The sequence below is a fragment of the Manacus vitellinus genome, unplaced genomic scaffold, assembly GCF_001715985.3.
Source record: "Manacus vitellinus isolate BGI_N305 unplaced genomic scaffold, ASM171598v3 scaffold_38_pilon, whole genome shotgun sequence".
Lineage (NCBI taxonomy): Eukaryota > Metazoa > Chordata > Aves > Passeriformes > Pipridae > Manacus > Manacus vitellinus.
This window is the reverse complement of record NW_021940526.1, coordinates 4,399,240-4,423,916: the sequence shown is the minus strand read 5'-3', so window position 1 is coordinate 4,423,916 and position 24,677 is coordinate 4,399,240. Positions and strand designations below refer to the sequence as shown.

General features: G+C 40.1%; 1 protein-coding gene across 4 annotated transcripts; it reads left to right on the top strand.

Annotated features, from left to right (window-relative positions):
- Positions 1-3,393: 3,393 nt before the first annotated feature.
- KIAA1841 (KIAA1841 ortholog) lies at positions 3,394-22,818 on the top strand. Of its 4 annotated transcripts, none has more exons than XM_029961681.1 (21): positions 3,394-3,731; positions 5,596-5,782; positions 8,939-9,032; positions 10,039-10,277; positions 11,072-11,130; positions 11,872-12,032; positions 12,821-12,928; positions 13,029-13,139; positions 14,841-14,964; positions 15,137-15,289; positions 15,508-15,653; positions 16,034-16,133; positions 16,675-16,707; positions 17,803-17,902; positions 18,827-18,921; positions 19,037-19,065; positions 19,165-19,238; positions 19,906-19,994; positions 20,353-20,444; positions 20,802-21,000; positions 21,307-22,818. In XM_029961681.1, exons 1-20 carry the CDS (start codon positions 3,582-3,584, stop codon positions 20,836-20,838), a joined length of 2,181 nt encoding a protein of 726 aa, XP_029817541.1. In that variant the 5' UTR covers positions 3,394-3,581; the 3' UTR covers positions 20,839-21,000; positions 21,307-22,818. The 4 variants fall into 4 exon arrangements, with proteins under 4 accessions (XP_029817541.1, XP_029817542.1, XP_017933106.1 ...); XM_029961682.1 differs by having other exon boundaries at positions 3,395-3,731; positions 12,842-12,928; XM_018077617.1 differs by lacking the exon at positions 5,596-5,782 and having other exon boundaries at positions 3,629-3,731.
- Positions 22,819-24,677: the final 1,859 nt, after the last annotated feature.

Below are 24,677 nucleotides of genomic sequence, written 5' to 3'. Positions count from 1 at the left end.
GCTGAAAACCTGGGAAAAGCTAGAGCTGAGGCTCCTTGTCTTTGCTCGGCCTCAGTGTGTGGGCACAGTGCAGAGTGATTAACACTCTCCCGCTTGATTAATGCGCCTTTTTTGTTTGCCCCCTTTTTATGTCCAGAAGAAGGGGGTGGCCGTAGTGACGGTTAATTTGTGGGTCGGACCGCAACGGGCGCCTCACATGCCCCGTGACGTACGTGACGTGCGCGCGGGCGGGGCGGTTGGGGCGGACGGCGCGCGGGCCGGAGGGGGCGCCGTCGCCGCGCTGCACTGGGCAAAGGACGGGGCCGGCACGCGCGGGCGGAGCGCCCCGCGCGCCCCATTGGCTCTGCCCGGCCGGGGGCGGGCTCACTGTCGCCAGCTCGGTGCCGTCAATTGGTCGGGACCGCCCGCACGCTTCACGGGCTGCTCCCGCCTCCCCGTGAAGGGGGTGCCGGCGGGCGAGGGCGCGGCGGTCGCCGGCAGCCCGCGGGCTCCGCTTCGTCCGACTCGTTCCCGGGAGCCGCCCCACGTCACGGCTGAGGTGAGTGAAGCTGCCTCTGCGTTCGTCCGTCTCGCAACCTGCGGCCTTGGGGCGAGTAAACCCGGGGGAACACCCCAGGGAGGTTGCCGGGGGTCCCCGCTCTGAGGGCGTCGCACGAGGAGGCTGCTGCACTTGTAGGGTCTAGACCCCGGGACCGGCTTTTATTGTTTTCGTTTGAATGCCTTCCGGTTTTTAATTTCGGCGAGCTGCAAAGTTGCTGTTGTTCCTCATTCTGCAGCATCACTTCGCTGCGTTTCGGGGCTGTGGATGGAACCTCGTGCCCGTCCCACCATCTTCACCTTCCCCCAGGTTATTCTTATAGGAGGAGTAATTCTTCATTTTTGCATTAATTATTTGCTTTAAACAGTAATAATTTTTTTTTAAAAGTCGGTCTTACATGGGACGGTGCGTTTCCGTAATGCAAAGCAACTTCCTGCATAATGAATTAACTCTTAGGAAACCTTTGCACCGCTTTATCTAGAATTCTGAGTATTAATAGAAATTCCCGTTCTCGTGTGCCTTTCTATATTGTGCGTCTGAAATGAGTTGGTCAGAGTTAAATAATTCTGCAGCTTTTTTCCCCTCCCACTTCCACAGCTGAGGAAAGGGTTACCTTGAGCTTTCCTTGCATTAATAGGACGGAGAGAATCTGCAGAAGTTGCTTTCTCTCGTAACAATACGATTTATTACAGGCTTTTTGCTGCTGCTCTTACAGTTCTTGCGTGAGGCAGAACCCTGTGTGTGTCTTTAACTGCATTTACAACAGGATTTCCTAGAGGCCAAAAAGGCAAATGTTAAATACCAAGTATAAAGCCCCAAAGAGGAGTCCTGTGCCCTTTCCAGAACATGAATAAAAATATTTAACTTCTGTACGCCTGCAGTTAAGTCTCTTCTTTCATTTGTCTTTGCAGTAATAGGCATATACAAAACTGTATTTTAATGTGCAGAATAAGCAAATAAAATAAAAATATATGAGAGACCAAGAGGTGATTCCCTGTGAAGGTGTCACCACGTTTTAGGGCACCTGTCATCCCTTCATGCCCGGGTTGCTTCATGCTCACAGGTCTGATGTGGAGGAAACTTGTTACCAGTGAAGCACTCAAAATTTTTCCCTGTGAATTACAGACTCAAAACTGTTGGAAAATAACTGCTTTTCCTTTCTTTATTTGCTTTCCCAGTGTAATCATCCCATAGAACTAGTCCTCAGAGTGGTGATTCATGGATTATTGACATTGCTGGTAATTTTACTCGCATTAAGCTTATTTTACGGTGTGAGACCAGGGGATTATAATGCTCCAGCATTGACTTATCTCATCCAAACATATTTTTAAACCAGCTGCATGAAGTAGCACGAGAAGTCAGCTTTGTATTTTATAACCATGGAGGTTTGCCACTGGTGCTGACCTGGCCTGGCCCAGTTATTTCTTCTCCTGACAGCAGATATGGGAGATATTCCAGGGCTTAAATATAATGGGTACTGACGTGTGTCTGCACACTGATGGTGAGAAGTCTCCACCACAGAATCACCACAGGGACACTGCTTGGAAGTACATCAGGGTGAGGGATCAGGACACAGTGACTGCAGGGAATGATCTGCCTTTGTCTCAGAGTGGCATCTTGGTTGGAAAGTTTGGACTCATGTAACCTGGGAAGGAGTTTTGTCCTTTAAAACTGGCTCTGTGGTGTGTTTTGCAGCGGATTTCATTTAGTTAGAATTGTTGTGTCAAATTGTCTTCTGTTTCATGTCTCTTTTTTTTTTTTCTGTAGGAAACCTAAGAATTCTCTTGGTAGGTTCTGGGTTTTTTCTTTCTGATTTAATTCAGCTGCTCTTTTTAGAGGATGAAAGCTTAAACCTGCTGTTGTGATTTCTGTTTCTACCAACAAAACAAACAAAGAAAAAGAAGTGCTGGAAGAGCTTCTAGAGGCAGAAACAAAATCAGGGCTATTTTGTGTGTTTTAAGCATCTTTTCTTTTAGAAAGTGGGTGATGCAAAGGAAACATCTACGTGTAGTGTACTTTTAGTAACAAGTGATCCCTTAAATCCACTACTATCCCAGTGTGTTTTCTTTCCAATTCTCTATAATACTTGTTTTGTCAGTCAAAAATTTGTGTGTGGCTTTTGAGTTCTGTTATTTATGTGATCTGTTTAAGGCACTTCAGAAAAGGTCCAAATGGCTTTCCAGGTATGAATCCTTACTAAGCTCTTTGGCTGATCCTTGAACATGAAACTCTTGGTTAATGCCTGCAGTTCTCTCCCAGCACATGCTGAAACAGTAATTTGAGCTTTTACTGTGTTTTGCTGTTGCTATTTGGATAAAGAAAAAAACCTCTAAATATGCTTTTCTTTTTCAAAATAGCAGAGCTGATTTTTTGAGGATGTTTAATACTGTCCATATATGCTTTGTTCTGGTGTTCAGCTTGAAGCTGAAGGAATAAGGGTTTTTTGGAACTGATAATCCCAGCTAATCAGGGGTTGAGAGTGCCTTAGGACAACTCAAAAGCCAGGTCTCGGGATGAGAGTTGAATAATATCCAAGTGTTGTGCTTCCTGACTCCAGAGTATTATTGGTGGCCCTGGGTTGGGTGCTACATAACTTCAGTCAGATGTGCTACAGAAGTGGGCAGAGCAAGAGGAGAGCAAAGCTGAGAGCAAAGGGAGAAGCTGAAGATTTAGGAGGAGAGAGAACTGTATTTGAATGTGATCAAATTTTAAATATATCTTAGGCTGCCTCTGAGATTTTGGGAAGCCTCTCTGCTGTATTGGAGGGCTCAGTGGTGTGAATCCCACCTGGAAACAGAAAACTCAGAGGAAAGGCAGGTCATTCCTGCTGCTCTTGGGTTGGGATTGGAGTGTTTTTCGCATCTGCTTCTCCCTCAGGGTTTTGAGAACACATCAGTTTTGTCAACTAAAGCCTCAGTCCTTGACTGTAAACACTTCCCACAGGAATTTTTGAAGTGCTGCAGGTAACACAGACCAAGCTCCAGCAAACCACGCAGCGAGACTTGCTAATAAGTCTTTCTCTTGTAGGCTTAAGTAGCCAAAGATGAGTCGTGGATTGTCAGAAAACAATAACTTCCCCTATGACAACAACCAAATGGTTTTGGATATGATCCTGTGTTCCCTCATTGGGGTTCCTCAGCCTATCAACTGGGACAGTGTGGCAAGGCTGGTCCCAGGATATACATCCAAAGAGGTGAGTTCACTGATAAGAGAACTTGTTTTCTTTCAGAAATGCTTTATGGAAAACAAAATATTTTCGGGGGGGAGGGAGGGAAATTGAAGTTAAGGGATTTTTGGTTCCTCAAGTGATTTATACTTTAAGAATTGAATATGTTAAATGAGCAGTAGATTAAAAACTGCATTCTGCATTTGGCTTCGTTAGAACTGATACAGAATAAGAATAAAAATTCCTGGAAATGAAAAATTTAAAAAGTGGAATAAAAAAAAATCATTTCAAATTACATAGCTAGAACTTTGATGAAAGGATGCCAGTACCCACTAACCTCATGTAGGTTTTTAGTATCCTAACTTGCAAACCTCATAACTTTCTATGCTGTTTGTTACAATTGTAAGGAAGTAGGAGTTCCAGACCTCTGTTAGGTACTTAAGAGTTCAGTTGCCTCTTGCTTGATCCTGCAAGATGTGGATTTTTCTTTCTTTAGTTGGAATAGAGCTGGAAGAACCTTGTACTTCCATACTCTTCTCTTCCTGGATTGCTGAATTTCCTGGTGAAATGCTTGTTTTTTTAGCAATAATTTTGACTTTTTCATTGCTGAGAGAGGAAAATGTCTTCTGCCCTTGTGATTCAGCAAAGCTGAAAGAAAACAAGCCAGTGGTTTTGACTTCCTTGCAAACATAATCAAGAGTGTCAGCTCACATTTATAGCATTGCTGTAACCTTGGATTGAGAACATAAAAATGAAGGATTGGGAGTAGAAGCTTCTGTGGAATGTTGCTGCCTCTCAAGGGCTTGGGAAAGTGCTTGGGGACGTCTCTGCTGTTCACCTTTCAATATGCACAAGTACCATGCACATTAAGCAAATAAAATAACAATTCAGGGAGCTCTCTCCTCGTGTTAATTAATATATTTGATTAGTACATGTCTGTTTACTCTGCTTTAAAAGAACTAAGTGTTTCAAATACGTGGAGTCCCTGTTTAAAGCAGTTACATAAAAGCAGAGAGATCCATTTACTTGTTGTATACAGTAGACTGGCATCACCACAGATTTGAGACATGACTATCAGAAGGATGTCACTGTGTGCCCCTGGCCTAAAGGGGTAGGTGGCACAAAGCAATGTCTGCTAAATCAACCCAAAATAAATAAATCAAACCAGCTGCTTGAATAGAGCCCAACACCTGTCTCACAGGAGCATCACCTGTGGAATTATGTAGATTTTACTGGTAAGTGCAAATTACCTGTGTGTAGGACTCTGCTGAACCAAACCCATAATTGTATGGGTACAAATTAGAGAATGGAAAGACTGTCTAGTTCATCAAAATAGGGAATGGGAAGTTAATAGAACTGCAGTGGGAAGTGAGAATTAACAGAACTGCAGTGGGAATTGGAAGTCAATAAAGCTGCAGTGGAAATCACCGGTCCCTTTTGTCCAAATCAGAATGGAGGTCATAAAATTAAAAAAAAAAGAAAAAGATTATTAACCAATTACTATAGCTACTTCTAATGATATTTGACCATGTTTGTGGTAAAAGAACGAGTTACAAAATGAGAATTCAAACTCTCCCCATTCGAAGTTTCAAAACTTTCCATTTTGAAAATGGGGCTTAAAAGCGCAGCGTTTAAGGAAATTAAAGGTGAAACAGGTTCTATCTAATTTTTTTCTCATTCTGTTAGAGTATTTAATTATGGTAACTCTTGTTTTACTGTGTATTTCTGTACTTTCCTGATACCACTCCTCAACTAGGAAGCATTGTAAGTTTGATATCAGTAACTGTTCCCTTGTGGGAGATACGAAATACAGTGTCCATCTCAAATCATAGTTATTACAAATGTACTGAAAGCTACTGCTTCATTGTCCTATCATTTAATCTTGTGACAGTGTGCAAAAAGGTTTGATGAGCTAAAAAGCAGTGGAAGTTCACCTGTTGACAACCAGTATAATTCCCTGATGGCTGCTGGTGGGAGTCCTGTGGAATCTTTAGCTACGTACATCAAATCCTCCTTGCTCGATACACAGACAGAGTTTCAGGAGCCTGCTATTGGGCAGGATTCCATTACTATAACTGGTATGTTTTTAGTCATTCTGAAATATATTGGCTTTGGTGATAATCAGTATGTGCATGCTTTTCTGTCCTGAGTGGTAAGTCCACCCAGGAATAATAGTTGTTCATCCTTGGAAAGTTAAGTATCAATATGATGTGTACGTGAAGGCACTTTCCATGAGTTTAGTTTGAGAATCGATGCTTGCTTGGGTATTTTTAATAACTTGTCCTTCCAAAAGGCACAAATCCTTCTGCTGAATCCTCTGTTTAGGGTTTTTGGTGGCGTGCTGTTAAACCTGCAGCCATTTGCAGGTTTAACATGAAGCAGTGTTATTAAAATAACTAGAGAGTGGTGTGTGGAAAAGCTGCAGGAAGCTGAGAAGGTGATCCCTTCAGGGCAAACCTTTCTCTCCCAGCTCCAAGCCCTGTGTTTCCCATGCTGCTCCATGGCAAGATGGCTGTGTAGGAGTTGGAGAATAATGCAGCTAATTTTTGAAGCAAGACAGTCTTGTGATGACATATAACATGTCTTAGTCAATGATATGTCCCAGCAATAATTTGGCAGAAGAGGACGAGTCCTAATAGTTGTAAATTCAGTCACAGCACATTTAAATATTGTTAAGAATTCCTTAAGTACTTCTGTCAGGAGTTGTAATTAAATGTGTGATAGTTACTCTTTCATTTTCATTAGACACTCAGATGTTTCAGTGCCTGCAGGACTTGATGTGTTGCATGAGAAATTTGCTTCAGTAATGAATAAACAATTTCTGTGTTAAAAATTAAGATCACAGTGAAGCACTTAAACAAAATATTCTCTGTTCTGATGTCCTTCACAGTGCTGCAGCTTTCACTGTTCTCTTGGCAGCAGAAAAACAGCTGTTTGAACTTTGGGGGATGAATAAAGTGTTTTTAATAACTCTAATCAAGGGGTGATACTGGAAAACTGCACATGGAGGGTCTAGACTGAAAAAAAAATGCTTCCAATCAGCTTTCAATTACGTAGTTACATGCATGATGTGGAATAAATGCTGCTGGCACCCACAGGTGCCTATTTATAAGATTAGTGGCTTCCCAGGAGGCAGTTAACGAGCTGACTGCTTCTAGAACTCCTTAGACAATTAGTTCATGTTTTCTTTTTAACAAAGTAATACATGTAATGAGCATTAATGCAGTTAAGTACACGAATGTCATGTTTCCTACTACTAGATCTTAGCCTGAGATTATTCTCTGTTTTCTTTGTGACTTTGGATAAACCATCTGCCCTGTTTGTATGGAATTTGTTGATATTAAATCAGGATAATTAATCTTTTTTTCTCACAGGCTTGAGTGAACTCACCTGCTTAATATTTGGGTATTTCAGAATTGGAGATTCGAGAGAAGCCTATTTGTAAACATATTTTGCTTAATTAATTACTTCCTAGTGCATTTTTTCCACATTTGCTTATTGTAAGGATCAAGAATTTGGGGCCTGTTTGCATTTGTTGGTAGTCAGGACTAACAGCAAGAAAAAGCAAATCGGGCCAAACTCATTTTGAGCTGGATTCTGCTTTTGGCTGAGTTATAACAGCTCATTTAATACTTGCTAATTGTAAGGCAAACTGCTGTTCAGTCCCTCTGAATGCATTTTATGGCAGTAAACAAGCATATAGGATAACCTTTTACCCAAAGTATTTATTAGTAATTTTCAGAAGTCAATCAAGTCAATCAATCTTAGGGGAGGAAGAAAAAAAGACAGGAAGCAATGTGTGGTGAAGTTGCCTGTGTTGCATATTATTATCAGCATTATTTCCTTTAATAAAGAACTTCACAGTGTCCAAAATAAACTTCTCAGTATTTGCAGACAGAAATCCTTCACACCATGTATTTCCCCAGTCCCTTTTTGTAAAACTCTCCCCTTCCCTTGCCTTCCAAATCTCCCCCCTCTGCTGCCTGCAGTGGGATGGCTGTGGCTGGACCAGCCCTTTCCAGGGTTTTACTGGGCTCTCTCAAGTGATTCTTCCCCTTTTATTAACTGTGTTCCCTCTATTCTGGCCTTACTAAGCCTTAACTGGGCAAGGCCTTAGGCTGGATCTTTGAAGAGAGTTTTGTTTCTTCTGCCTCTGGTAGGATAATTTTGTTTTCCTGAAGGGCACAACTGCTGGGTTCCATATCATTTTTGCTGTCAGTCTGCTGTAGTTATTTAGCCATAAGATGAAAAGGTCTGTTTTAATCTTCTTCAGAGGAGTGCAGCCTCTTACGTTACACAAGAGGGAGGAGACGCTTCTGGAACTCCTAAAAATCTGAGAGAATGATGTAATCTTGGAAAATAATGACTTTATAGGTTTTCATCAGGGGAAGACAGAAATGTGCCCTTCCATTGTTTAAAAAGCAATCATCTTTCTGACCTGTAAGCAAGATTATTGAAGTTTCAGATTGCAGTGATTCGTCATCACAGTGAAGAGTTTTTCATTGCCTTAACCCCTGACCCAGATTTGGTGACCAGACCTCCTGGACTTCACTGGGTTTTGTGTCCCCTTTTCACTGCTTGTGAAGACAACCTATTTGAAGTGCAGATGTCCCTTATAGTCCTGGAACAACCTCCATCTAGGACTAGTCAGATCTCATGGGCTGCTTTCTTTGAGCCTTGTTTTGTGTGATCAGCTGGTTTAAGCCACATGTGTGGAAGAACTTGGCAAAAACACCTCTTAAGAGCCTTCTGTGCTTCTCTTTGGAAGGGGCTTAATTTCAAAGCTGGCACATTCTGGGTGAGAGGTGGAATTAGTCTCAAGTTGTTATGTCCTGGCAGCAAAGCCTTCTGGAAACAGAAGTTTTGATGTGGCAGAGTCTTAAGACTCACATCCCCCAGAGCAGCCAAGGAGAGCTGAAGGAATGGATTGTATTCCCAGACGGAAGTGCTGGAGGCTGTGAATCCTATGCTCTGTGTTGAGACAGGACTGATGTGGATTTGTGGCCAAGTGTCTGGGCAACCCAGCAATGCTGCTGGTGTGAGTTCCCAGTGCATGGCATTGAGAGCAGGAATTTGGGTTGTTTAGTAGCCCCTGTGGAAGCAGATTTGTGGCTTGCCATGTCCCATTGCTCCCCCGTGGCAGCCGCACTTCGGTTGTGTTTCCAAGATGCTGAAGAACAGAAGGTCAGGCATTTTTGTTCTAATGCAGCCCCTTTTTTCCTTACATTTTGAAGGAAGGCCCAGTGCAACCTCCACAAGGAATTCTTCTTCAGAATCTGAGAAAGGTCCTGTACATAACAGTGGAGAAAGCACTGATGAAAGCCAGGGGTAAGGAGTTCTTTGTGTGTTTGTTATCTGGGGGATTCTAGAACTGACAGGAAGATGCCTAAAGTGCTCATGCTCTTCCACTACCAGAAAGAGAACAACTAACAAAAAGGGAACATCCTGCTAAATGCTGTAAGAAATTTGGGAACCTTACATTGCTACAGAAATATGAGGAGTTGGCTTGAGAATGTTTTGTGTGCAATAGGGATATTTATAAATCTGTCCATTGTGTTTCTCTGGGTGATTGATCACTGCTGTGGCAGGAATGGGAAACATAACCTGGTTTTAAAAAGGAATGAAACAAGATTGAAGCTCAAGAGTGTTTAACTTTAAAAAAATATTCTAGGAAGATAAATTTGTCCTATGTAAAAGCAGGAAAAAGAAGTGCAAGTGAAAAAATTTACCATGAATTCCAATAGCCATGTGTGTCACTTTGATACCATCAACATTCCTGTTTTCCATCCTACATGGGTACACATAGAATAATGGTTAATTGAAACCTAACACTAACCATCTTTTTGTAGAGACAGCATTTACTGATTCCAGCTTTGATATTAAGAAATAGCCATTTTAATATACAGCAAACCAATTTAATTTCCACAGATGAAAATTGCTGTTGTAAGCAGTTTTTGTCCTTGGTGCCTCAGTGACTTAGGCATGTATGTATATACCTGTCTTCTTATTTTAGGGAAACTAGAAAGGGAGAACAAACAAGTTCTTCATGTAATTCAGATAGAAGATTAATTGTTGGTTATAGGATGCTATCTCCTATCCTTTAATTGAATCACACAGAGGATATGCATCTGCCTTCTCCCCATGGCAATGCTCTCCAACAATAGCTTCTATTAATAGCTGTTATTAATAACTGCAATTTGTTTTCCTTATGGTGATAAAACCCTGTTAGTGACACCAGATCCAGAGCTGGGGAGGTGGTTGCTGGGATTTGATGTTACTGGCTTGAGGTCCTAAATAACTTAGTTGGTGGCTTTTTCTTTTTTTTTCTTTTGAGGCCAAATATGGTGATCCACGTGTGCGACGAAGCCAAAAACCTCAAAGAAGATTTTGTGTGCCCTCGAGACCTTCTGGTGTCGGAGATGAAGTACTTTGCCGAGTACCTGGCGGTGGACGCCCAGCGCTGGGAGGAGGTGGACATTTCCGTGCACTGCGACGTTCACATCTTTGACTGGCTCATGAAATACGTCAAAAGGAACACCAAAGACTCTGAGCTCGATGAAATGCCCACTTTAGGTAAAAAAAAAACAAACAAACAAAACCAACGTGTGTAGTGCATTTGTTGTGGGCTCGTTGTGTTCTGTGCCAATCGAAGATGGTGCAGCTCGGCCCCAATCTCTTTGTTTCTGAGCGTTGCAACAGAGATCCTCTGGTGATTATAGGACATGTCTCTGCTTTTTCAGCTTTGAGGAAACATGCTGAAAGCTGAAGCAGTAAAAAAGCTCTCATTTTTGGGATCTGGTGTTTTTAATTAAGGCTCCTCAGACCTGACCAAGAACAGAGTGGTAGTTTTAAAATAGACAGTTGTTGGGGTTTGTCTTGTTCCTCCTCTGCTCAACAATTGCAATGTTTTCTGTAATTTCCATGCAATCTGATACAATGGTAGAAGAGCCTTTGCCTTTATGGATTTGAGGCGAGTTTTTAATTTTTTATGAGCCTTTCCTACCATTTTTTAAAATATAACTTGCAATGCAAAGGTTGTGTTAAGAAAATCTCAGCTGGGTGTGATGGCTACAGATGGAAGTTAATCTTATTGTATCATTTTTTTAATCATGGTATCCCTATGAAGCCTCTTTTTCCAGTTTTAATAAATTCCAGGTTGTTATAGTTGTACTCTGGCCACCTAAATGATAAGCCAAAGGTTTGTTTCTTAAGATGGAAAATGTTCTATGTATTGGAAGATGGAATGAGAGGTTGATTGGTAAAATGATACTTAAAGCAGATACTAAATGTGCAGAGGGAAGGGTGTGATAAATATTACAAAAATAATTAATGTAAAAAAAACCCCCAACCTTTTTGTTTTCTTTTAGAACCATCAAATGTCATATCAATTCTCATTTCTTCAGAGTTTTTGAAGATGGATTCATTAGTAAGTATTAAGAAAGGTTGATCCTCTGCCACGAGGGCACAGTTAATTACCAGGTGTTTACCAGCTTGTTTGTTGTGCTTTGGCTGTTACATAAACAGGGGGTGCAATGAGAACATTTTGAAACTTTTACCACCTTTCCTATTCAGTGCAGTAATCCAATATTTGTGGAATCTCAATGCAATAAAACCTGAAGTTATTTCTAAATGTGACAGTGGGATCTTGGATTTGCCTTCTGATGGCTCATCCAAAGTAACATCACTAACTTACTTCTGATAGTTTTATCAGAAAAGATTAGTAATTAAATGATTATCTAGGTTTTATATCCCTTTTCCCCTTGAACAGCACTTGTGCAATTCAGGATCTGGTTTTTCAGCTCTATATAAGAAATATTTACTGATTGTTAAATGTCAAAAATCCTGTCACTGGGGGGACCCACAGCAAAATGTTTAAGTTGAGATCCAGGCAATACTATGTATAATTTGTGTTATGGTTCTCCTTTTACAAGCACTTGGAAGGTACCACTTGTTGAAGATGAAACACTTGTGGAGTCTTGGTCTTTAGAAGCTTCTGGAGAAGAACATTAACTCAGTCACGTTAATTCAGAGTCTCCTTTAAGCAAATCTGAGACTTTTTAAGTTGAACTGAAATAGTTTTCCAAAACACCACAGTTTAAAAAGTAAAAATCTTGAAGCAATTACGATGTTTAGAATTCTTTAACATCCATGTTTCTGTTTTTCCTAGGTAGAAAAATGTATCCACTATTGTCACAAAAATATGAATGCCATTGTAGCCACCCCTTGTAACATGAACTGTATCAATGCTAATCTTGTTACACACATTGCTGATCTCTTCAGGCACAATGAGGTGGAAGAGCTGAAGGACAAAAGAGACAAATTTAAGAGGTAATTTTTGCTCTGTAATACACTACTGAAATGCTGTTGAGCTTTTGGATCATATTTCATAACAGCTAAGCCTGTGGGGTTTGAAATTATATATATATATATATACACACAATTTATATTCTCATATAATGTATCTTTAATGCAGAATATCACAGTATGACTGAATAATTTTATATTAAAATTATGAGCAAAAGGAAAGGCCACACTGGGAATGTGGCATGGACAAATTATTCATGAATTCTCACGTGGCAGCCAGGGTTAGAGCAAGGAACCTTTTGTGGGATGACATGCTCCTAATTGGTAGAGAATAGTTTGGCTTCAGCATCCTGAGAACTTGGATGTTTAGACATAGAATTGGGGATGACTGGAAGGCTGAATAGTTGTGATGGAATTCTGGATCATGCATGAGGATTCCAGCTTGGTCAGGATCAAGATAAGGGCTCGTTACTGGAGTGCAGACTGACAGAAAGCAAGGTGAAAGTATGAGAGGATTTTAGTCAGTAGGGAAAGACATTATAACTTTTAGAATTAAGTGTAATTTCATGGCAGTATTCACTAATAAAAGGTCCTCTAGTCCAGGGAGAAGCTGACAGTTTATATTGGCAAGTAATATAATACAGGACAAAAAATCAAAAGACCTCTTTTGCCACATCTGTGGGAAAGTAAGAGATGAACAGGATAATTTAAAGGAAAATTATATTAAAAGTTAGGTTCTGAGAGTGACTTCACTTATCAGAATGTAATTAGTCTCTACATAAAACAACTTTCAGTTTTTTCTAATGAGTAAGCTGTGTTGCTGTCATTAATAGTAAACTTTTCTGCAAGAAGATTGAGAGACTGTTTGATCCAGAGTATGTAAATCCAGATTCCAGAGGAAATGCAGCAACATTATACAGGTATGGCCTTTTTATGTTGTGACTTCAGCTGCAAGGAAGTGTTGTGAGGTCCTGCTCTTACTCCTTCCCTTCTTTCTCTTTTCTTTTTTTTCTAATCTAGGTGTTGTTTATGTAAAAAGCTGCTAACTAAAGAAACTGAAAGGAGAATTCCTTGTGTGCCAGGAAAAATCAACATAGATCAACATGGGAATATTGTCTATGTTCATATAAGGTAGTGACTATATATATATAAAATATATATAAAATATTTCTTCAACTTCATGATTTTTGGGTGATTTTACAAGACACTCATAAAATGAATTATACATATGTTAAGAGTGTATGAAACATCTCAACTTCTTGTATTACTTAGCAAACCAAAAAAAAAAGGGGGAGATGATTATGATGATGTACTTCTGAAATTCATTCAGCAGTGCTGCTGCTGCAGGGAAATGGAAAAACTGCAGCCATGATTACTGGGAGGGCTATTTTGGGTTGTACTGCCTTAAATAGAAAATACTCAACTAATTCTTTCATCAGAGGATTTTAAGATGTGTGTAGTTGAAGACAAATTAAATTAAAGGCTGCATTTCTGTTTGTTAGTGAAGGGTAGTTCCACCTCTGCCAGCACAGAAAATCCAAGGAGTGTTTTCTAGACCGACTTTGTACTGTCAAATCTAATATTCAACCTGCTTAAAGACTGCTATAAATAAATATTGCCAGTTGTTTTTCTGTTCCAAAGTATTTGTCAGAGGAGCTTCCAGGACCTATCCTGGATTCACTTGTTTAATTCAATCCTGACTGTTTGATCCACGGTTGTGAACAGCTGGATTCTCTTTTTAATGAAATCAGTACGTGATCAGCTGCAGTTTCTTTCCTCCTTATATGCTCCTTTTAAGAAAAATGTGGGAAATTAATAACAGGAGACCTTTCTCTTTAGATCTGTTTTGTTCAGAACAACCAAAACAGTTCCATATCAGCTCCTGAGGCAACCTGTATTTGGTGTCACTCACAGCAGTTATTCCAAGGTGGGGATTAGTCTAAATAGAACCAAATCTTGCGACCCTGTCCTGACCCATCAGGATCATTGGTGATTAGCCATGTAAAGTTCATTAATTGTATTACTTTCCTTAAGCTGTGTGTAGCTGCTCTGCAGTTCCTAACAGATAAATGTGCAGGGCTTTAAAGTTGCTCAGAGGATTATTCAGGTTCTAGCTGTTTGCCTTGTGGTACTCATGACTGCTTTTGTACACTGAATTTGTTTACTGAGAAGTGATCCTGGCCACTAATGAATTCAGGCTCAGGAGCTAATCCAAACCCATCTTTAATGCCTTAAAAATAGGTTTCTATTTATTGGTCCTCTAGTGGTGCCTAGAACTAACTTCCAGTTGGAAATCCTGCTCTCTTAGCCTAGGTCAGGGGTATATATATCAAAACTGGTTCACACCAGGGCTCCTCCTGAAGGTAACATGCTCCACTGCATATTCTCCTTTGAATTCTGAAGAGGTGTGTCTCATGTGATCACCAGGAAGGAACAAAGTCTGTAATTTTAAGATTAGAAGTGTCAGATGTGTACACTCATCAGAAAGACGTGGTCTTCTGTCTTCAAACTTGAATTCCTAACTAAGCAATTGCTGTTGTGGTGCAGATATGCAGAAGATATTTAGCTTATAAATAGAAGATGTTTAGCTTATAACTTTGCAGTATATGGATTTTGAGATGAATCAAGCTGTGACTTGTGGAAGAATAAAGGCTCTTCTGTCATGCTCTGAATTTAATAATGACTAGCTCACATTGTATCCTTTAACTCTGCTGTAGATGTTTCACCAGTGGAACACACATTGTTCTGTTCCTTTTCCACCTCCCTGTTCTGGTGACAGGATAAAAACAAGAGTCACGACTCTGTATGTGACCTGATGTTTGGCTTTTTCAGAGACAAAACCTGGGAAGTCCATGAGTATTTAATTGGCCTTCATGAGGAATTGAAGTCTTGGAGGGACGTTTATTGGCGCCTTTGGGGGACTGTCAACTGGTTGAGCTGCTCAAGATGTAACCAAGTCAGTACAATTTCACTTGGGCTTGTGGTGGGTGACTTTTGGGGGGTGAGGAAGGGGTCAAAGCAGTTTGGAAAATACATGCTAGTAAAGCTAGGTGTATGTTCTTTATAGAGCAAAATTTTGATTTCCATGGATAATCTTGCCTCTCTCTCTCTTTTTTTTCCTAATGTAGTCTTTCCTGTGTACTGAATTCTCCCATTGCCAGTACCATTCCCAGCCAGTTCTTTATCCAGGTGTAGCCAGTGCTCTGGGCTCAAGTGGGACAGGAGTGTATCCCTGCTGTAACCAGAAAGTCCTTCGGTTTGATCCCACAACCCTCCCAAAGGTACCTCAATACCAGCTCACTTGTAAAAAGAGCATAATATCTGGCAGGGGGGCAACAGTGTGTTATGAAAATAAATCATTTCTCCAAATGAAAGGTTGTAAATTGTTGTCAGGACCTGGGGACACGAGTTCAAAAGTTCAACTGTTGATATTGAGCTTACTGAAATCAGTTCTTCCCATTAACTCTGGTCTTTGATCCTCTGTGTCTGTGTCTCCCAGGGCTGCAAAGTGAGGGATCACATGGTTGAGTTACCATCAGGAGATGAGGATGGGGATGCTTTGCCCTCTCAGACTACTCAAATACTGAATGATCTGCTGCATCATAGAGATGTTATAGTTGTTCCTTTCACTAAGGATGAGAATAGGTAAGAACATTGTATTGTGTTACTGAAATAATTTGGCCTTCCACACTGTGTGCTCGTTGCATTTGAGTTCTCTCCCATCTTTAAATGAGTCATAGGACTTTTTAAAGATAACTTGGTTTTGATTGTTTAGTTGGAAATTGAGAAGAGAAGAATAAGTACTTTTTCCTTTTACGTTTCAAGCAGGCATTCAACTTCAACTTCATTCAACTTCCATAAGCATCCACTCCTATCTTTACATTTTAATGTATTGTTATCAAAATGTTTATGTGGCTGACTTGGAGGTCTGTCTTCTCTCTTGATGCGTGATGAGTAAAGAGAGACTGATCCTGAAGTTGTGAAATAGAAGTATTCATTTTTTGTTTTATGTATTTCTCTCCAAGTGATTCTGGTATTGGGCTTGGTGATGAAAAAGGCCTTGAATGTGATGTGCTTGTAGAGCCAAACACTCCATGGGGTCCCAAAACTGGAGAAATCAATGCTGTAAGTGCTAACTTTTTTTCCTTCCCTTATTTCTGATAAGGAAGATTCTTACAAAAATACTTTGAAGAAGTTGTTGGACAACTTTTAATAAAAAAAAAACAACAAACTCATTGTTGGAGGAAGAAACACACCACTGAGCATTGCAGGATAGCACAGATACAAAAGACCTTGTTGCTGAAAAGGCAAAACTTCTGCCATGTCTGCTGGAAATATTTCTGTATATCAGAGGGAATTTTCTTTGTCTGTGCTTTCTACCCCATTCTTAAACTGATGATATTTAAGGATCCAGTCATACTTGAAAATATTTACCTCATTATATATTTTAAAAATTGCTACCTTGTTTCTGCCTACTGACGTATCTGAAGATCCATAAATAAAGAACAGTAACTTGGGTTGTGTTTTGGTTGAGGGATTTTTTTCCCCTCCAAGATGTTACTATAACATAACACTCGTATTTTTGAATTCCACTCACTTTCTAAAAAAATTCTAATTAATATTAGTTCTTTAACTTATATCCCTTTCTCTCTCTTCATTACTACAGTTTCTGTCTCTGAAGAACTGGGCTTTACAGCTGGTTAGTAAAACATTTTATTAATAATTTAAATTATTTGGTCTTCTGTACTAGCAGAGAACTAGCTTTGATTTTTGTCTTATTTTCTAATTAATTAGGAAAATGTATTTTCTTGCTGTTGCTTTAATTTGGAGGCTGCAGAATGGCAACACTTCTTACAAGAAAGAATAAAGTGTGTGAAGTACTACTTTTTTGAACTTTATCATCTCTCATGGACTCCTAGGCACACATTATCACTTAATTTAGATATATGTGTATATTCAAACAATGTAAACATCACATGAATATTTCCATAATTGTGTGCTGATGGAAACTGTTCCCTGGGAGCCCATCTGTTGCAGTATTGTAGTTTATGATGATAGAAGATAAAGAACCAAAGGTATTGGGAGGAGTTCACAAAAACCAGCTATTCCAGACCAACTTGCAATAAATTATGAATGCAGATAGCTCTGGTGTAATCTAGGTGTATTTGTAGGGCACTGCAGTTATTTAATTACTGTACTTAATTACTGAATATCTCAGCATTTCAGGCACTTTGCAAGATGCAGCAAGCCTGAGCAGAACCCTTTATAAACTTGTATTTTCCTGTGTTCTGTAATTAAGTGGCTTGCTCAGACATCTACTACCACAAGAAATTTTCTTATTAATTAGAAAAATAGTATAACCAGCAATACATTGGATTTTAAACGTGGAATCATACAATAGTACAGGTTGGAAGGGATCTCTGCTGGTCATCTTATGTATTCCTTCCCAGTTTCAAAGTTAGGTTCAACTTCCAGGCTATACTGCTTTGCCAAACTTTGCTATACTGCTTATCCAACCAAAGATGGAGATTCTGCACCTTCTCTGGGCAACCTATTAAAATGTTGGACCACTTGGAAGAAACAAAAATTAAAATATCTAAATGTTTTACGCAAAGATTTGAAAATCCTTTCTCAACACTTGAGAGTTGTGCCCTCAGACCCAACTGCTCACACAGTTACCTCACTGAGATAGGGAGCTGTGCTGGAAATCAGCTCCCTCAGGACAGATTTAATCTGTCATTTAATAGAAATCAAACCTCACTTTTAATCTGTAAACTCTCCTCCTGTTGATTAGAAACAGCAATCACTGTTATCTGAGGAGGAGGAGTACACCACTGGCTCAGAGGTCACTGAGGATGAAGTGGGGGATGAAGAAGAAGTGTGCAAGAAACCAGGTACAACAAGACTCTACAGTCCTCCTCTCTAGGATTTAGAGACAGGGATTTGAGGCAGCAAAAGTCTTCTATAAGCAAATTTTGAACATTAGGCATTTTAAAAAAATAAAAACTACTGTTACTTGAATTTTATTTCTATTTTTTTCTGTGATTAGGTACAAATTACCCCCCTGCTTGGTGCCATCAGAAATCACTGGCAAACAAGAAAAGCTGCAGCTGTTCATCTCTGAGATGTCCTCAGAGTAGCTCAGGAAACTATCAAATGACTTTTATGAGATTATACATAATAAATGTTGACAGAAAAGGCAGTAGTTACATGACTGGTTTTATATGCAAAATATTCTTTGGGTTGTATGCTGGAATGATTGGGGAATGTGCCTAAAACTTGTGTCTGCATTGAAGATGGATCTCTGTAGGATCTAAAAAGATTTTTTGTTCCCTTTTCTTTTTTTTAATGTGATAAGGGGTTTAGGAACATGGACAACCAAAAAGCAGCTTCTCCTTTTCACCCTACTAAAGGGTCACTTGAGCAGAGACAGTTCTTTGTTCCTTCTGTCTTGACTCAAAGGGATTGGAGTTGCACCAGTCTTAAGAAAAAGACACATGTTGAATGAAAATTTGGTCTGATTGAGTTAATATGGCCAAAAATGTAGCTTGTACGTGCACTTATTTTTAAATTTAAAGGATTTATGCTGTGTGTGTAACTACTCTGCATTTTAAATATACCTTTGAGTTCCTGTACACTTCTCATAGAAGAGCATTTGAGTAATGTGTATTAGCATGCCTGCAACACAAAGAAAAGGAAAACAGCCTGTTAATTTACACTTTTTGTAAAGAGATAGAGGGGGAAAAATTCCTCTGTAGCTGTGTAGTTGAGAAATTCCAAGTATCTGTCATGGTATGAATGGATATTTCTTCCATCAGCAGGGAGAAAGGAGAAATTAAAGAAATCCTACAGGCACCCAAAGAAAGTGCTTTCTTCACCTAGTGTTCAGAAAAGGGAGAAGCCATCTGAGAAGGTAAAATCCTAGCTGTGAATCCAGGCTCTTGGGTTGGGTTGCTTGATGGGGAATTCTCTCTAAGTTTTAAACTTGATCTTAAAACACACATAATGTGATTTTCTTTCTTTGGTAGCCGAGTTCCCGAGATGCATCTCCATTCATGTAAGTCATTTTTCAAGCCCTTAAAAACATATTTTAGTATCTCCCTCTTTGTAAGCAGCTACTTGATGACATGGTGTGCATCTTCCTTTTCCCAACCAGTGTGAGCATGCAGCAGAACAAGTGGGATGCCTCCAGGTCACTGAGATACAACCAGGATGCCCAGAGAGAAGATGGTCTGTTCTTGCATGAGTTTAGTTTTCATAAAGTTTAGGATCATTTTCTTTGCATAATGTTTTCTATAGGAAACAACCAGTTTTCTTCAAATGTAGCTGCTTGGACACCTTTAGGTTGAATTTAATCTCAGACACAGCCATGGGGTTTTTGGGTGTTTGTGTGATTTGTGTGCTTTATTTGGTAATGTCAGCACATAACCTACAGAGATTACAGTTGTGTCATCTCATGACTGTGCATATAATTTATTGCATCCATGTGGCATCTTATCTGTGCAGATAAGAGAGAAACATCCACTTCTATCTCTTTCTCAGTCTCTCTGACTAAAATATTCTGTTCATTTGTCCTGCCTTTTTTTTAATCTCTCCTGAGACTCTTGTGCATTTCTGCTGGTTTGAAAACCTCTGCCTCCAAACCATTTCCATAGATTTTGATCTCAGTGTATTGCCTGAGGTTGATTCTGGTATTTGCCAAGAAGGCTGCTGAGACTAAATTATCCTAAATTATCCATCAGGATTTAGGATCTTTGTTGTTTAGGATTTTTATAGGAGCTGAAAAGAAAGTTAATTTTACAAATCCACCATCACTCATTTACGTGTCTAATTCTTCTCTTTGCATTCACTAGCAAGGAAAACCTCTGCTCTAAATATCCTTTCTTATTTCTGACAGATCAGAGAAGAATGTCTGAGATTACAGGGCATTTAATAAAAATGAGACTGGGGGACCTCGATCGAGTCAAGTCAAAAGACAGCAAAGAAGTAAGATTTGTCCTGGTACAGTTTGCAGAGTTGAAGGGAGCCTTAGATAACAAAAACTAGTAACACAAATGAAAACACCACCTATTCAATACTTAAGCTAAAGAACTGAATTATATCAACCTTCATTTTGTCCCAAGCAGGATCTTTTGGTGGGATTATAGTTTAAAATAGTATTTCAACTTCACTGCCCTTAAAAAACTGGTCCTGGAAAATAGGTTTAAAAAATTCAGTCCTGGGTTGTGCTAATGAAACGAAGTATGCCATAAATTCTACTGGATATTAGTGATCTTTATGAAAAGTCACTGATTGCACTGAAATAATGCCAAAACTTGATGATTTTTTTTTTCCTGGATTCCAGTATGCAGGAGGCATTTATTCCAGGCTGGAAGCTCAGATCAAGGCCTCGGCGCAGGTCAGTGCGCGGCAAAACAACGCCGAGAAGAATGTCAGGTAAGAATTGGAAATGAAAGGAAGAGGCAAAACATGGATTTCAGGTGTGGGGGGGTGGTGGGTGTTTAAATTAAAACATGCCTTGTTTCACACTTTGTCAAATTAAAGTGGAGCTAAGAGAGTGGAACTCTCGTGGCTGTGCTGGAAGAACTGCTTTACACCTTCTGTGTTGGGAAGTTCGCTCCAGCTCCAACATAATTTTTTGGCAGAGTTATGGATAACTGGAAAAGTGTTAGCCAAGATTTTCAACCTATTCTTTGTTCTCCTTCCAAAAACAAACCCCCACACATCAAAAACCCCTACATTAATAATGTAAAAAAAAAATATAAATACGCTTCTTTTGTGTTTTCAATCCAGGTCAAAATCCCGTTTTGGTCAAGGCCGTCCCACATAAGGAGTCATGACCACCCTTTAGCCAGAATTCCTTACTGCTTCCTGAAACTCCACTGCACTCTGACGTGGAGAATGCACATCTCTGAAAGCTTTCCAGTGACTTATTTATTACTTTAAGCCTTGTAAATTATTTTGTGCCATAAATGAATGCAAATCCAATAAGGTCTGTACTTATTTTAATTGTAAATATCCTATTTCTTAAATTTAAATTGAATTGCCTTTTTTTTGTTTTTCTTTTTTTTTTTTTTTAGGCTATTGTATTAAGTTGCATAGAAAAGATTTTATAAATCTGCAGAATTAAATTATCAGACTAACTTTATTTATGGGGGAAGACAGAAATATGCCTTTTGGTGTGCCAGAAATACTGAAAGGGGCAAAGCAAGACTACTGAGCTCTGAATGCACTCAGCAGCATTAACACAAGTCTCCTCGTGTATTTATGTTGTGTGGTGTTTGATGGTCCATTTTAGGTCAGTCTTCTGGGGATTTGCATTTAAAGTTCATGACAATACCTGTGACTTAGACTAGTTGAAGCAAAATTTTGATGCAGTTCTGAGGCCTCCTTCTGTATGTGACACAGCTCCATCCATCTGAATGTGGGCAGCAGGTAGGGACTAGACCTCCAAAGCTGAAATCAGTGCCCTGGTGATGCAGCTTTGCATCCTGCATGTGAACCACTTGCTTTACTTGTATCTGGAATTAATACTCATCCTCATTCCTGACTCCACTTACAGTGTCTTGTTCCCCTCCAACACCCAGACTTAGGATGCAGAGCAGTTTTATGGATGCAATGCCACTAAATATCCAAGCAGATCCACTGTTAATTCTGCATCTTGCAGCAGAGGTGTCTCATTACAAAGGTTTGTGCATGTAGATCTTTTTTTGGGTCTAGTTACTCTCTGAAACCTGCCTGGATAACACTGTTTAGAAGTCAGGTGCACTTTCAAGTTCTGTCTTTGGAGCAATAGAGTACAAGTTTGTCAAATCCAGGGCTACCAAAATGAAATAACTTGCCTAGAAAATACCTTGCATATTAGCAAAGAAAATGGCAATAATAATAATAATAATAATAATGGCTGAATTCAAGGAAACACATTCTGACTTTTTGAAACAGGTAGAAAGAGCACTCAGGGAAAGCTTATTCCAGCTCATGGCTGTACAATAAATTGAGTTTGGAATTAAGCCAGCAAGATCCTGGGTGGGAGGGCAGGGTGGGGTAAGGAGAGGGAGGTTGTTTAAATGCTCTTCCCTCCATTTGGGCTTTTTTTTTTTTGTTTGTCTTGTTTCCTGATGATTTTCAGTGGGTGTTAGAAGACTAGGATAGCAATACTTGAAAATCCTGCTGTCAAGGGGGAAGATTTTTATTGAACCAGTTAAAAATCAGTGTTGTTTGTGTGTTTTGTCCAATGCTGTAGCAAATTGGGAGCCCAGTGAAACCAACAGGCAAAATTGGATATCAGTGGCTTTGATTTGGGGCAGGAGTGCTTTAATCTGTGTCAACCAAATCAGGTTTTATGAATGCCCCAGGGCTGTTTGCAAGTACTGATGCAGTTTGAAGCACTTCTAGTAAACACTGGAAAACTGATTGTTTTTTGTTGGAAGTATTCTAAAATCCACCAGGTATGAAAATGCAGTAGAATAAGTGTTTTGCCACAATTTTGTGACTTCTGATGGAGGGGTGTTCCAAATTCCCATGGTAAACTTGGCTGTGGAAGTTGCAGGCTGCATGTGTGTGTGTGTTTAGTTTTCATAGAACTACTGACTAGAAGAGAAAGGAAAAATCTGCTGGTTTTGTTCTGTGGGGAAGTGCCAGTTCTACGTGCCAGTATTGTTTTATTCAAAAACATTCTTGAGCATATAAAAATAACATACATGATGTGCAGTTTATCTCTTTTTTTCCCCCGTGCCAACCACCTTGAATTTTTATCTTGTGTTAATTTTGAGAATTTGTCTTGGTTTAATGGAAATAAACATTAATTTAAGAAGCGTGTGAGTGTTTTATAGATGCTTTTAAGAACTGAGTTATGTTGTTTGATGGTCTCAATCATGCCACGTGTATTTGTGATTAAATTGCAGCATCACAGTACAGGCTTTTTATCTGTCAAGAACAGGATATCATTAAATGCAAAGCTGCTCCAAAGCTACATGAACTTAAAAGAATTTTTATCTACATCGAGTTTTGAAGCCGGATTAAAAATTCATGAGTGAGCTGCCCTCCAAGTGACCCAAGTATGCAAAATATTAAACTAAGCTATGTTTAAAAAAACATGTTTAACACTGCCTTGCACTGCCACAGTGCAGATTGCACCGTTTAAACAGTCTGTTAAATCCATGAATATTATTATTTGCCGTGATTCTGTTTCTAGAAATTGCTACGTGGGTGCCCTGTACATGTGCAGGGGGTGTATTGGGAAGGCTGCAATGTCCATCCTGCTATCCCACGTGGGTATAAACTATCTCCCTGCCCTCTGGAGCTGTGCCTGTTCCCTGGATGCCTAGAGATCTTGGAGAAAGGGACAGAATTTTGAATGCAGCCATGAGTCCAAAAGATGTGTTTTGGAGAAATGTGGACATATGGTTGCCCCAGTGTGTGAACAGCGTGGGTGGTTTTGATGTGACTGAGAACACACTTCTCTTTGCCAGAAGGGAATCAGTTTTTTAAAAGTCATTGTTTCCTGTTCTTGCTGAGTGTACCTGTATGGGGGGTTGGGAAACTGCTCCTGTGCATCAGGTGCTTGAGCCATTATGTGAAGTTTTTTTTCTTTATTTCTTAATAATTATGAAATCATTCAGGTTGGAAAAGACCTCCAAGACCGAGTCCATCTTTTAGGAGGTGAAGAAGGCTTCACTCATGTTAAATTTATTTGTTACAGATTTACTGCTGAGTCCCCTCCTGGTTATATCTATAAATAAAACCAGCCAAAGGCTTTTCCAGGCTCGAGGCCAAGTGACTGCCCAGAATTGCTGTGTCCCTGAGGTTCTGTCTTTGAGCATCAGGGTGGTGGAGGCTGAGGGAACCATCAGCAGCTGGAAGGCTACAGCAGGTGACAGTCACCCAGCACTCCTCTACTTTGGGAATCACACAGGCTTGGAATGTTAATTTGATGGCAAGTGCTGCTCTTGCCTTGGACTGAGACCCTCCCAGCGAAACAGCTTCTAGAGAGCGGGGTAACAGTGTTGTGCTGCACCCGAGCAGCGGTTCCCCTTCTACACCTGCCTGGGGGGGAACTTTAAATTTGTATCTAGTCTTGCACTGAGTTTATGCACAGGAGTGACCTTCCTCCTTCAGCTTCTAGGCTGCTCCCCCACAGATAACCCCATGGGGGATCTTTCTGGAGTTTTATCCCCTGAGGTCCCAGGCCTTCCCATCTCTGAGCTTCCAGCGCTCCGGGAGGCCCCGGAGGCTGTTGAGGCTGCGTTGCCTTTGCTCTCACTTGGAATATCCAAAAAGTAGATCTTCATTAGTGGATTAAGACTTTCCAGCACATGGACATTGCCAGTGGTCAAGGGGGTTGGTTGCTAGAAGAACCTGTTGGTACAAATGCCAGCTTATGCAGGCTCTGACCTGGCTGTGATGGCCCAAAGGGGTGTGGTGCTGTTTGGGGAATGAGATCAGGGCTCTTTCTTCTTCCCAGGAGGCATTTTGTGCACAGGCCTGCCTTCTGTACTATTCCACATAAACTTGCTAAGGCCTGACCATCATGGACACAGGGAATGATCAGGCCAGGAAGGAAAATTAACTAGTACTGACACCACCAAATGGACAATCATGGCTGGATGGGGCCTTTGTTCAAAAGACACTGTGCCCATGTTGAACTTCTTTTAAAAATTTTTTAATTGC